The 12,731-nt window shown below is 33.9% G+C and overlaps 1 protein-coding gene across 8 annotated transcripts; it reads left to right on the forward strand.

Moving 5' to 3' along the window:
* The first annotated feature begins 3,308 nt into the window (after positions 1-3,308).
* LOC126702513 (putative disease resistance protein RGA3) lies at positions 3,309-11,684 on the forward strand. 8 transcript variants are annotated; one of them, XM_050401226.1, is made up of 8 exons: positions 3,309-7,375; positions 7,488-7,676; positions 7,814-7,878; positions 8,768-8,901; positions 9,068-9,238; positions 9,380-9,446; positions 10,078-10,138; positions 11,234-11,684. In XM_050401226.1, exon 1 carries the CDS (start codon positions 3,366-3,368, stop codon positions 7,371-7,373), a length of 4,008 nt encoding a protein of 1,335 aa, XP_050257183.1. In that variant the 5' UTR covers positions 3,309-3,365; the 3' UTR covers positions 7,374-7,375; positions 7,488-7,676; positions 7,814-7,878; positions 8,768-8,901; positions 9,068-9,238; positions 9,380-9,446; positions 10,078-10,138; positions 11,234-11,684. The 8 variants fall into 8 exon arrangements, with proteins under 8 accessions (XP_050257183.1, XP_050257180.1, XP_050257182.1 ...); XM_050401223.1 differs by having other exon boundaries at positions 7,491-7,676; XM_050401225.1 differs by having other exon boundaries at positions 7,491-7,676; positions 9,114-9,238.
* Positions 11,685-12,731: the final 1,047 nt, after the last annotated feature.

Consider the following 12,731-nt stretch of genomic DNA (forward strand, 5'->3'; position numbering starts at 1 on the left):
ATAGATTACAAAAATAATTGGTACCAAGTTATTGTAATGATTTCTTCATTTTAAATTATTGCATATTCTTCTTGCACTAGGTACATTAAACTCGTTCTTGAAACCACAATAGCCCCTTTGTGCTCCGAAGTGAAAAATGTCATATAATCGATTTGCAACATTGTCCATTTATAGCAATACTTTGCAGGTTTAAATTATAATGATAGTAATCATCAAACATAAAAATATATTTGCGAGAAATGAATGTTTCTTGGGAAGAACGACATACTGTAATGGGGCATGTGAAGTATGCACGATGTTTTGTTCCAAAATTTGACCAAGAATCAATTGACCACCCCATTGCCATCCTTTCAGACAATGAGAGAACACCTTGGGGACCAAGCCATGGGATGACAATTGTGATATGGTGGAAGCATCACTTGGTCCTAAACCAAAGATGTCATCCATTGCTATTACAGCAAAGCTCTCGGATTCATATGTGCTACACCTATTTCCAATACCATAGCATAAGTCAGTAGGAATGAACCAACAAAACAAAAAATTTACACGATGTGGGACTAACAACAAAAATCACAAAATCAAGAAAACTAATAAATAAAAGTTAACAACTCATCTTCTATGACAGAGGCATTGCATCTAATAAGTGGACCATTTTTCACTTACCCAAAAGCAATGAATGTTGAAGACTTAGCAATAAAAGTCCGCCCACAAAAAATGAAAAAGTCAAGAAATCTAGTACGTAGAATCCTAAAGTTCTACTTTTGTCTCCATATTGAAAGGAGTATCCTGGTTACTCCCAAATGAGCATTGACTAAGGCATATTTTATTCCTACAATGCGCTAGTCTAGTAGTCGATGAATTAGCTAGATTAAAAAAACTAAGCCAAATCTGCAAAACACATATAACAATATAAGCAACAAGCATATAAAAATGAAGTATATTACAAAATAAAGTTAAAGAGATAATCTTACTCGAAACTGGGGGCAATTACTGCATGTATTGCAATAGTTGATGCGAGGCGTTGCATTAAAATCTGGGGTAATAGGTTTGTGCAACAAAAAATTCAGTTGTAATAAATTCTAAATATTTTAATGACAATTTTAATGAAATAATATATATATATATATATATATCTATATATTTATATGTATTTATGTATGTATGTATGTCATGCAATAAACAATTTACTGTTTCAAATTTCTTGTAATAATAGGCTATTACTTTACAAATTTTATTGCAATAAATTAAAAATAATATACAAAAATAAATTAGATCAAATTTCATTTCATGTTTGTTATTGCAATAAATTGTAAAATAATTGATATTGGGTTATTGCAATAAAATATTCATATTTAATATGACAATAGATTGTTAAATAATTTATATCAAGGTAGTGCGATAATAACTTTGTTGCAATAAGCTATCATAAATTTTCAAAGGTATTAAAATATTAAAGCTTCTATTACAACAAAAAAATTATAAGGTATTGAAACTAATTATTGTTGATGCAATAATTTATCACTTTAAGTTACTATTGCAACAATTTTTAACTTGTAAATGTGATATCGTGCTTAATACCACTATACTAATTGTGGGAATATGAAAAGTCGAGGACAGGAATGAACGAGATGAGACCAATATCAAAAGATAGACCTCGGAAAGTATTGTCAACAAATCCTCTCGGCGAATATAACAACTCAACCACAAGCCGAAGGAGTTTAGAATATCCGAGGACCCCGAGAATACTGACACGTCCTCGGAAGGGCCGAGGCCCAGTTTTGAAGACCATCAGGCACAAATCAAGGAAAAGAAGGAAGATTTGTCGCCAAGCAAGAAAAGGAAGAATGCAGATAAAACATTCATCACCTCCGCATTCAATACTCTGAACCCACTTAGCTGGCCGCATTAATGAGAAAATGACCTCTGAATAGTGTCGTCATAGCTCACAGCCTGGTTTCAAAGTAAAATTCACTTTGGCCCCCTCTGAGATTTGAAGAGAAAATTGAAAAACATATACCGGTTCATGGGCCCCACTATACTTTTTGATACTATTTATGAGTCTCACTGTACTATTTTAACTAACTTTTACCTTTACTTACAGTACTTTCAGTAAAAAGTTTTCAGTTTCAGCAAAATAAACGGATCCCAAACATATCCTAAATTTAAACAACAAAAAATATTTAATAAATTTCCAAATCAACAATATCAAATGTTATCCTTCCATAGACTTCTAATGAATTCTGTGTCTCAATTGCTAAAACTTTAAATGTGGAACCCTTGAGAAAATCCCAAAGTTGAAAACCCCAAAAAAATAGATATGTGATCCTAAATTACAAAACCGATATGAGAATATCTTGATTCAACATCCAAATCTAAAGAATTTATTATGCTAAAGATTGGTGAGAGTTAGAAAATTAACACTTTATCCAAGTGTTAATGGATTGATTAGAGACTTGTTTTGATTATCAAAAAATATTAGAGACTTGTATTTACTCTTACTATTTTAACAACTTTTAGTACTTGAAAGAAAGTAGGTTGGCTTGGCCCCCCTAGGAAAATTTTTTGACTTCACCATTGCTGTGTACACTGTTTTTGTGAATTTGAAAACAGATATTTATTACAGAACCAAAATACCTTTGAAAACCCAAAAGACAAGGCATGGAACATGTTGGCACCAACGTTCATGGGCATGGCATCCAATAACTTCTCATGTTCACATAGGCAACATCCACGCTTCTTTCGGCTGAATGGTTGTCCTACTTGTTCTAATAATGGAGTCTTTCGGTGAGTGGTGGCCCTCCAAATTCAGGAAAACAAATGAGAAATATTGGTCCTACTTGTTCTGATAATCAATAAAAAGAAAGAAACCCATTTCCACAATTCAAGTGTTGGTCCTACTCTCTCTAACTTCGAATCATTTTGAAAGTAAAGAAAGAACAGTTAGGAGAGAGAAAAGGAAAAGACATGGAATGGCCCTCCAAACTTCACTTTTCACATGAACAATTCTACAGAATATATTAGTCAATACATGACAGTACAGTGGTTGCTTCATTAATTTAAAAAGTCAATAAAAGTCAGGTCATCAAAATTTAAAATGCAACTTAAATTTTACGACATCTCATTTGAAGGCATATTAATCAAATACTGCATTAGCCAGTTGACACAAATAACGTGAAGACAAATTAATATTTGAAGAGGAATAATTAATAATCACTATAGCAAAAATTGAGGAAATTATTGTCATACAGATGTTTATCTAGCCCCACCACTATAGATATATAGTCGTCTATTTCTCACAGAAACGTACTCTATACTTTTCAAACCTCTTCATAACACTTTCTCTTGTGCTAAGCAAGTAAGAAAATATGGCTGAATTTGTCCTTAGTGTTGTTGCAAAGGGATTAATGGCCAAGGTGATGTCACTAGCTAGTGAGCATATCGGTACTGCATGGGGTGTCAAGGAGGAGATAGGAAAGCTTCAAGTCTCATTAACCAAGATTCAAGCTGTTCTACATGATGCTGAGAAAAGGCAAGTAAGTGATGAGTCTGTGAAGATCTGGCTACTAGAGCTTAAAGATATAGCTTATAAAGCCGACAATGTGCTAGATAAGTTTGGCTATGAGATTCTTCGACAAAAGGTGGAGACTCAAAACAGAAAGAAGGTACGCAACTTCTTTTCAACCTCCAATCCTATTGTATTCCCCTTTAAGATGGGAAGCAAAATAAAAAACATCAACCAAATGTTGGATAGAATTAAGACTGATGTAACTCTCCTTGGCCTTAGAGAGTCTTTGAACCCAATACCCAAGATCGGTCTAGATCGGGAGACAGACTCTTTTATTGATGATTCGGAAGTTGTAGGCCGAGGAGATGATGTCTTAAAAATTGTCAACTTGTTGATTGGTGCAAATAATCAACAAGTTATCTCTGTTATTCCTATTGTGGGTATGGCAGGTCTTGGAAAGACAACTATAGCAAAATTAGTTTACAATCATGAACTAGTAAAGAAACATTTTGATGTGAAGATATGGGTATGTGTATCTGATAATTTTGATGTTAAAAGGATTTTAAGAGAGATTCTTGAAATCCTTGAGAATAATTGTAGTGGGTTAGAAAATAAAAATACAATACTTAAACACCTTCAAAAGAAGTTGTTGGGAAAAAGATATCTTCTCATACTTGATGATGTGTGGAATGAAGATAGTGAGAAATGGGATAGTTTAAGGAGTAGTTTGTTGGCAATTAATCAAAATAATGGAAATAACATTATTGTAACTACTCGTAATGACAATGTGGCACAAATCATGGAGACAAGTCCTAGACATAAATTGGAAAAACTATTAGAAGATGAATGTTGGTTACTATTTAAAAAAAAGGCATTTGCAAATGAAAGAATTCTAGTAACTCTAGATTTGGAGGATATTGGAAGAAAGATCGCTAAAAGATGTGGAGGGAATCCACTGGCTGCAAAAGTTTTAGGAGGAATGATGCGGTTCAAAGAGGACAAAAGTGAATGGCTAGCGATTCAAAATAGTAAAACTTGGGAGTCAATGGAGGACAATAATGGAGTCTTTCCAACATTAAAGTTAAGCTTTGATCATCTCCCAACACCATTTCTAAAACAATGTTTTGCATATTGTTCAATTTTTCCCAAGGATTTTGTTATTGAAAAGAAAGTACTAGTTCAACTCTGGATGGCTGAAGGATTCCTTCAAACATCTAAAACATGTTTTTCGGAGATGGAGGATATTGGCAACAAGTATTTTGATTTGTTATTGGCAAACTCCTTATTTCAAGATCCAGAAAAGGATTTTTTTGGTGATATTACAAGGTGCAAGATGCATGATCTTGTGCACGATCTTGCGCTCTCAATTTCGGAAGGAGAAACCTTGCATTTGGAGGGAAATTTGGGGGATGACATTGATGCCTCTCATATTCGACGTTTATCTCTTAAATCTAATGACCATATGACACATGCAATCCCATTATCTAAAGATGGCATGGGTAGGTTACGCACAATTTTTTTGAATTGTGTTGATCTTGGCGACAAGTTATTGGAGTTTAAATATGTACGTGGTCTATCGCTATCTGGGTCATGTATAAAAGAGCTACCCAACTCCATTGGTAAGTTGAGACATTTAAGGCTTCTTCGCATTGAGGACACCTACATCAAATTAATACCCAATTCTGTTACCATGCTCTACAACTTGCAAACTCTAGTAATCAAGAATTGTTGTTATCTCGAAGAGCTTCCAAAAGATCTACGAAACTTGATTAACTTGAGACATATGGACATTGACACTGCCGTTGGCTTTGACTTTCTTTCTAGGTTCAGAATGAAGAAATTGCCGATTGATTTGGGCCGGTTGACTTGCCTTCAAACATTGCCTTTCTTTCACATTGGTCAAGACGTTGGTGGTCAAATTGAAGAACTGGGATGCTTAAGCCAACTTAGAGGAGAATTACGTATTCACAATCTAGAGCATGTGAGAGATAAAGAAGAAGCCAAAACTGCAAATTTAGCGGTAAAATCAAAAGTACACAAATTGGGATTCTATTGGAGTTGGTGTAGAGGGGAAGGCAACAACAATGACGAGGATGTAATGGAAGGCCTTCAGCCTCACCCAAATTTGAAAAGCTTAAAGATAGAAAAATTCAATGGTGAGAAGTTCCCTTCGTGGCTATTGGGGAGTGATAATATTAGGGGTGGCTTGTTACTTTTCGATCATCTATTGGAGATTCGCTTAAACTCCTGTAGGAAGTGTGAAAAAATTCCTACACTTGGACATTTACCCAGTCTCAAAGTTCTTGATATAATGGAAATGTATAACGTGAGATGCATAGGAACTGAATTTTACAGCAGTTATAATGGTGAGGGATCGAGTAATAGTAGAGGTGGCAGTGGCAGTGGCAGCACCGTGTTGTTCCCTGCTTTGGAAACACTTGTTTTGGAGGGCATGAGTAATCTAGTAGAATGGACGGAAGCAACAGCAGAAATGGGAATGATATTTCCTCGCCTTCAGAAATTGAAGGTTGCGGAATGCGGGGAACTAACAAGTGCTCCACGTCATTTTCCGTCTATTAAGAAATTAATTATTTACAGAATCACAGGCCTAGCATTTGAAAAGATTATTAGCGAGCTTACCACACTCACATCCATCCAGATTCAGAAAGTTTCAGAACTTGCTTGTCTGCCACAGCATTTTTTGCAAAAAAATACAAGTCTCATGGATTTGAATATATGGAATTGTGCTGATTTGGAGTCAATCTTGCCACATGAGCATGTATGGCCCATCTGCACCTCTCTCCGATCACTCTCTATACATGGCTGTGACCAACTGAGTACATTGCCAGATGCACTGCACAACCTTCATTGCCTTGAGGGTATTGATGTAAATTGCTGTAGTAACCTGAGGTCCTTTCCAAGTATACAAGGTATCGCATCCCTTCTTCAACACTTGCGGATATCCTGTAGTGATGTAGTTCTACCAACTGGGCTACAATCCTGTATGTCTCTTCAATATTTGAATATATGCAATTGCCCTCATCTGATATCAATTCCAGATCTACGAAATTTGCATTCTCTTATCCATTTAGAAATTGACAGTTGCCCTAATCTGATATCGATTCCAGATCTGAAAGACTTGCCTTCTCTTACCCGATTAAAAATTAGGAGTTGTTCTAAATTGAAATCAATTCCAGATTTAAAAGAATTGCCTTCTCTTACCGGATTAGATATTTGTGATTGTTCTGATTTGGTATTGATTCCAGATCTAAAAGAATTGTCTTCTCTTACCCAACTAAAAATTTCTGGTTGTCATAATCTGATATCAATTCCAGATATACGTCAACTTCGTTCTCTTACCCAATTAGGTATTCGCCGATGCCAAAATATGAGGTGTGTGCCAGATGGATTAGAGTGCCTCACCCGCTTGGAGTGTTTGTGGATCGGTGACTTTTGTCAGGAGTTAAATTCTTTCCCAAGTCTCAATTCCATCCAACACTCACATGCGCCCCTTCAAAGATTACATTTGTATGGATGGGATAGTCTCAACTCTCTCCCAGAGGCAATTAAATACTCCACTGCCCTTCAAATTCTAGAAATATCTGAATTTGGTGAAATCATCTCTTTGCCTGACTGGTTAGGCAACCTTTCTTCTATTCAAGAGCTATATATTTACAATTGCAAGAACCTGATGTATCTGCCCAAAACGCAAGCCATGCGACGTCTCATCAAACTAGAACAACTATCCATTTTTCAATGCCCCAAATTGGAGGAAAGATGTGCACAAGGGAGTGGCGCAGAGTGGTCTAAGATTGCCCATATTCCGAAATTTTCTTCTAATGCTTGGATGGATCATTATAATTCATAGCAGTAAGTCTAGCTTTAAATGCTATATCTTCCTTGCCCGATGTTTATAATTTGAAACTCTAGTTTGAAAATAGTATAAATCATTTTTTGTTTTTGTTTTTTGTTTTTTATAAAGCAGTTTAAAACAATTAGGAATGCTGCTATGATTACAAGCTCGCCCCAATTTGCACACCAGCACAGAGTGGTCTGAAATTGATGGAAAATCTATTGAAGGTTTGTAGCGCAGATTGATCCTAGACAGATGAGTGAAACAGGAGGCACTCTGAAGATCATATAGATTTTTAAATATTAAAAGTGATGAGTGGTAAGTTTAGTCATACCTTATATACTCTTTTCTTCTTTTATCTGATATGATACACGTCATTTGATTTAAATCAAGTATCAACATAATTTGCCCTGAATTTTCACTTTCTCTTAACTTTTACCGTAATGTGTAAGCAGCGGGGATGGCATACCCATTGTGTTCTGCTCCAGGAAAATGGAAAGTTCATAACTCAAAAGAGCTAGTAAGTTTTCTCTAATCTTTTCTTCCCCCTCACATTTCTCTCAATATTTACTCACCTGTTACTTAATAAAACAAAACAAAAAGAAAAAATTGTTTATCCATTGTTTTTTCTTTATTTTACATAATACTATTCTGGCATGACTGGTGTTGGTACTAGGCTGTTACTTAAATGGGGCTATATCTTGAGATGGTATTGGGCTTTATGAAATCTATATCTTGAGATGGTATTGTTATAATGCAAATATGCAATACAATTAACCATCTAACCTGCCAAGTCAAGAAGAAACTATTATTCTTTGGATTGGCTTGCATCTAGTGCACTGGACAGAAGCTTTACCCTTATTCTCTTTCTTGATTTTAGAGTGATACTTTCATTTGAAACTTTCAGCACATAAAATTTTCCCACTTTTTCATTTTCTGAAGGTTTGACAAGATTGTTCTTTACTTTGGGTTCAAGACTATATACTCTTTCATTCTGTGCAGATTTGATTAGATATTTACCTTGAGAAAATATATTCCCCAAACGTTTTTGGATATTAATACATGTCCACATACAATTTTTAATGGTGAACTCATGAATCTTTTGTGTTTGCCTAGTTTTATTCTGCTGCATTGTTTCTCATATTTGTTAATTTATTCAAAATATTCATGGCATAGTATCATGCTTTGAGCTGTGAAAATTCATAATAATAAATAGTATCATGCTTTGACCATAGCGGAAAGATCTTTTGGTACTTGTGGAATTAAAATTAATTTATCTATTACTGATGGCCCTAATACTCTGCTTTAGTAGAAAAAAAAATGAAGGATCTTTTATATCCTGCATACACTACTTATGATTGCGAAAATTTGATGCATCTGTACCCACATAATGTCTCACCATTTTGCAGAAACTGCAAAGCATTTATTGTCCCCATCTAAAGGAAGGATGTGTGAAGGGAAAGAGCCAAGTGGTCCTAAATTTGCACGAAGAAAATAAGTTTGCCAAATGTTATGGATATACCTGGCCACAATATATAAAATGGTGAACTCATGAATCTTTTGTGTTTGTCTTGTTTAGTGCTGTTGAATTGTTATCTAGAATCAACATGACATAGAATCATGCTTTGTACATAGTAAAAGATTTCTTTAGCTATTGTGGAATTAAAGTAATTTTATGTATTAATGGTGCTAATACTTTGCTCTATTAGGATAAGGAAGGAAATATAATGCCTCACCATATAGTGGAAACTGCAGATTTTTGTTGTCCCCCATTAAAAGGATGTGCCAAGGGAAAATTGAAAAGAGCCAGGGTGGTCCAAGATTGTCCAAATACAATACAAATAGAAAGATTGTTCATATTTTGTCATAGAAATTCATTGGTAAGTCAATCTAAAATAGACTTCCTTTCATTCCCTTCTTCAACTTTTTTTTTTCATATTACTAAAATATCAGCTTATCTTTTCCTAACATATTCCACTTCCTTGAAGTTAGTCACAAATTTGGGAATGATGTGTCTGTAGGGATAGTTTCAGGTACTCATTTTTTAGCCGGGAGAATTGAGATCTACTTAAGTACAAATAGTTGCAGGTACTTCAACTCTAATTTGAAGGCTACCCTCCAGCTTTCTTCACCTCTTCTAGTAATACCTACTAAGATTCCTCCCTTTTCTCTAGGTTAAATTATTTATACTACTTACAGATGTCAATTATCCTTCATATCCTAATTAGAGGTGTACTTTAGCACAATGTTCTTCAAGATTTCCCTTGTTTTGAATATCCAGATAAACTCTCTCCAATGCCCTTTTTGTCTAATGTTTCACTTTGGAATATGTTAGTTGTTCCTTATTGCCACACCGTATTTCTTAACCTGTTCACCAAAGTTGCTGATTTCTAGTTGCCTTCATGTAAAAGAAGGATATGCCAAGGGAGAGGGTATCTTGTGTCCTAAGATTGCCTAAATTCAAATAATACAGACATCATAGAAAGCAAGTGATAAACACCTCACAAGTTGACTTCCTACTCACTTCTTTATTTATTTTTCTTTGAAACCAAATACCAAATATATGTGTTTCATAAGTGGTCTAGTATTGTATTTTAATTAAAATAAGTGATCTAGTATTTTTTTTTTTTTTAATGAAAATAAGTGACCTAGTATTTCTTCACTAATATACCCACTTTTATTAAGTTATTAACAACATTTGGGCATATTGCTCTTGAAGGGCTATTTTGTAGTTATTTTCAACTGGGAGGATAGTTCAAATCTATTTGGAACAAGTCGAGGTACTTCATCTCTCCTTTTTACTAAGGCATTTTTCTTTTCATAATATAATGCATGAGAAACTGTGTTTTTGTTAGTTATTTTCTTACAATTATCTTTGCCTAGTTCTAAAATAGTACTAATACATACACTTGATTGTTATTTCACAAATGTTTAGAAGGCTTCAAATGACACTAAGTTTTTGTTCATTTGAACAATTTTTCTAACAATTGCTTAATTATCAGAGATCCAGCCTTAGAGGTGTACTTCAATGGACTATATTATATAGAGCAAGCTGCTCCTTGCTAAAACATGGTCATGTACAAATATATAAATGATATTAGTGATTATCCAAAAAGTAAATTGTAATTGGAGCTTATAAAATTTGTCAACCCTGATGCATCTTGAACCTCTTCGTCACACTTGAATTTCTTCTTACCAACAATACACAATTAAAATTTACAATCGGAGGAATTCTTTTGTATTATAAAAGGAAAAGTACAAGAATCAGTCTTTTCTCCGGTTAGTAACATGCCAATAGTGTAAAATATGCTCTTATATATGTGGGTGGCTTAATTTTTTTCTACTCTTCATCTACGTTGAACACACTACAGTAACATATTTGAAAATCACAAAACTGAATAGTGAGAATATCTTCTATAGTGGTGTAAGTGTCATTGTGTCACAAAATTACAAATACCGGTGATCTTTCATTGTCCCAAATTAAAGGCCTTTTAGTTTAGCACAAAATGGTCTAAGATTGCTTATGTTCCAGTGAATAAGATAAACCTTTGATGCATCCTACTCTAAGGTCAAAATCATTTAAATCTGGTTTGCTCTCTCAAACCTCCTTGTGTCTGCTTGCTTTTTCACTTTGAAGTCAACTAAATGTTCATAATTTGTTCTCCACTTTGCTTTCACTTGTTTGCTTTATATATATTGCCAATGATTTCCAAAGAGTCTAGTGTCAAACCTTTAATTCATATTTTTCAACATATTTTTACTGCATAGCTTTTGTGTATCTTTAAATTTTAGCTCTATTTGTACAGTTCTTGAATTATCCCTTTTCCTTATGTTTTTATGTTCATATTAATATTAAACTCTGATCTGCATGTTAGAGTTGAAGATTTCAGAAAACATTTCTACAAAACCAGCTACTTTCAAGCCAAAATTGGAAGGTCAACTCCTATTTTGATAAAATTTCAAAATGCTGGTCCTGACAAAGAAAGCCTCGTGTTGACTGGTGTTGCTTTGAAATCCCTCTCCATTTGCACGGATGGTAGGACCCACTTCGTGAGATCTTTTCTAGTTTTTATTGTTATTGTTGTAATCCAAGAATGGCTTCTTCTTCTTCTTCTTCTTTTTTGGTCTTTGTAAACTCTAGCATTTGTTCTAGAAAGATTGTTATAAACACATTATTCTATAGTGGAAGATTTTACTGGACTAGGTCCCGTGGTTTTTCCCTTCCCATTGAAGGGTTTTCCACGTAAAAATTTGGTGTCTTGATTGTGGGTTGTTTCTACACTTTTATTTTTTTTAATTTTAAATATTGGTTATCATGTTTTGCTAGTTTATTTGAAATACCCATTGAATTTTCACAAAGAGAGAAAAAGAAAATAATTCCATTATGTGTTAAATTAATTGGCTATTTTTCTTGACAGAGGCTAATCTTCAAATTAGACAATTTTTGGTGCCTAATCTATTCCATTCACCATACCCTAATGCTGAATGCTCTATGGTTATATATATTAGATCTCTATATAGAGGTCTAGCTACTTCTTGGAACTTAAAAAATTGGCAACTCTACTCTTTGCACTGAGCTTGAGTTCATTTCGTAATACCATTTCCATGTGTTAGATGGATGTATATTGGATTACTCCAATTGACCATGTATCAAAATATTGTGTTTTTTAAGAAGTAAATAGATACTTTTATGACATTCATAACTTTCGCCTTCCTTTACTTGAAAGTCAATATCTTTTTTATTCAAGTTGAGGGAAAGAAAAAAAAAATAGAGGAAATCCAAAAACAACATTAGAGGAAATGGCTTGAGAATTTTTAATCATAGGTGACTCTGAGATTGGTTAGTTATTGTTATTAATCACCCCTTCAATATTGTTGGCTAACTTTGATGGTTAAAGATCATAGTCAATAGGTAAAAAAATTATCAAGCATAAAATTTTTGTGTACACCCATTAGTCGAAACAAGTCATTTTCACAAAAGGAGAATTAAAAAAAAAAAAAAAAAGTATCTTGGACTGTATTCAATTTCATCTTCTACTAGGAAGTTACTTTGTTTGAAGCAAACGTAAATTTTAAAGATTTTGAAATTTTTTTTCATATTAATTGCTAGAAAAGTGTACAATTTACTTAATCAACAGTTTTTTAATATGGATTTTTTTTTTTTTTTTTTTTTTTTTTTATTCCTTTAAAGATATGCTTTCCTGTTAGGCAACCCATGGTTTCGCTGCTATAGGTTCCTAAGCTAGATTAAAGCCAAGATGTTTGTCATGTTCCTTTTTTTTTGTCCCCCTCCCCTTCCTTCAAATTAGAAGTTAAAATGGTGTAAGTGTTAAAGATGATTGTATATGAGGACAATCTATGATAATCTGCTAC

This window comes from Quercus robur, chromosome 10 (genome assembly GCF_932294415.1).
Source record: "Quercus robur chromosome 10, dhQueRobu3.1, whole genome shotgun sequence".
In the NCBI taxonomy this organism is placed as follows: domain Eukaryota; kingdom Viridiplantae; phylum Streptophyta; class Magnoliopsida; order Fagales; family Fagaceae; genus Quercus; species Quercus robur.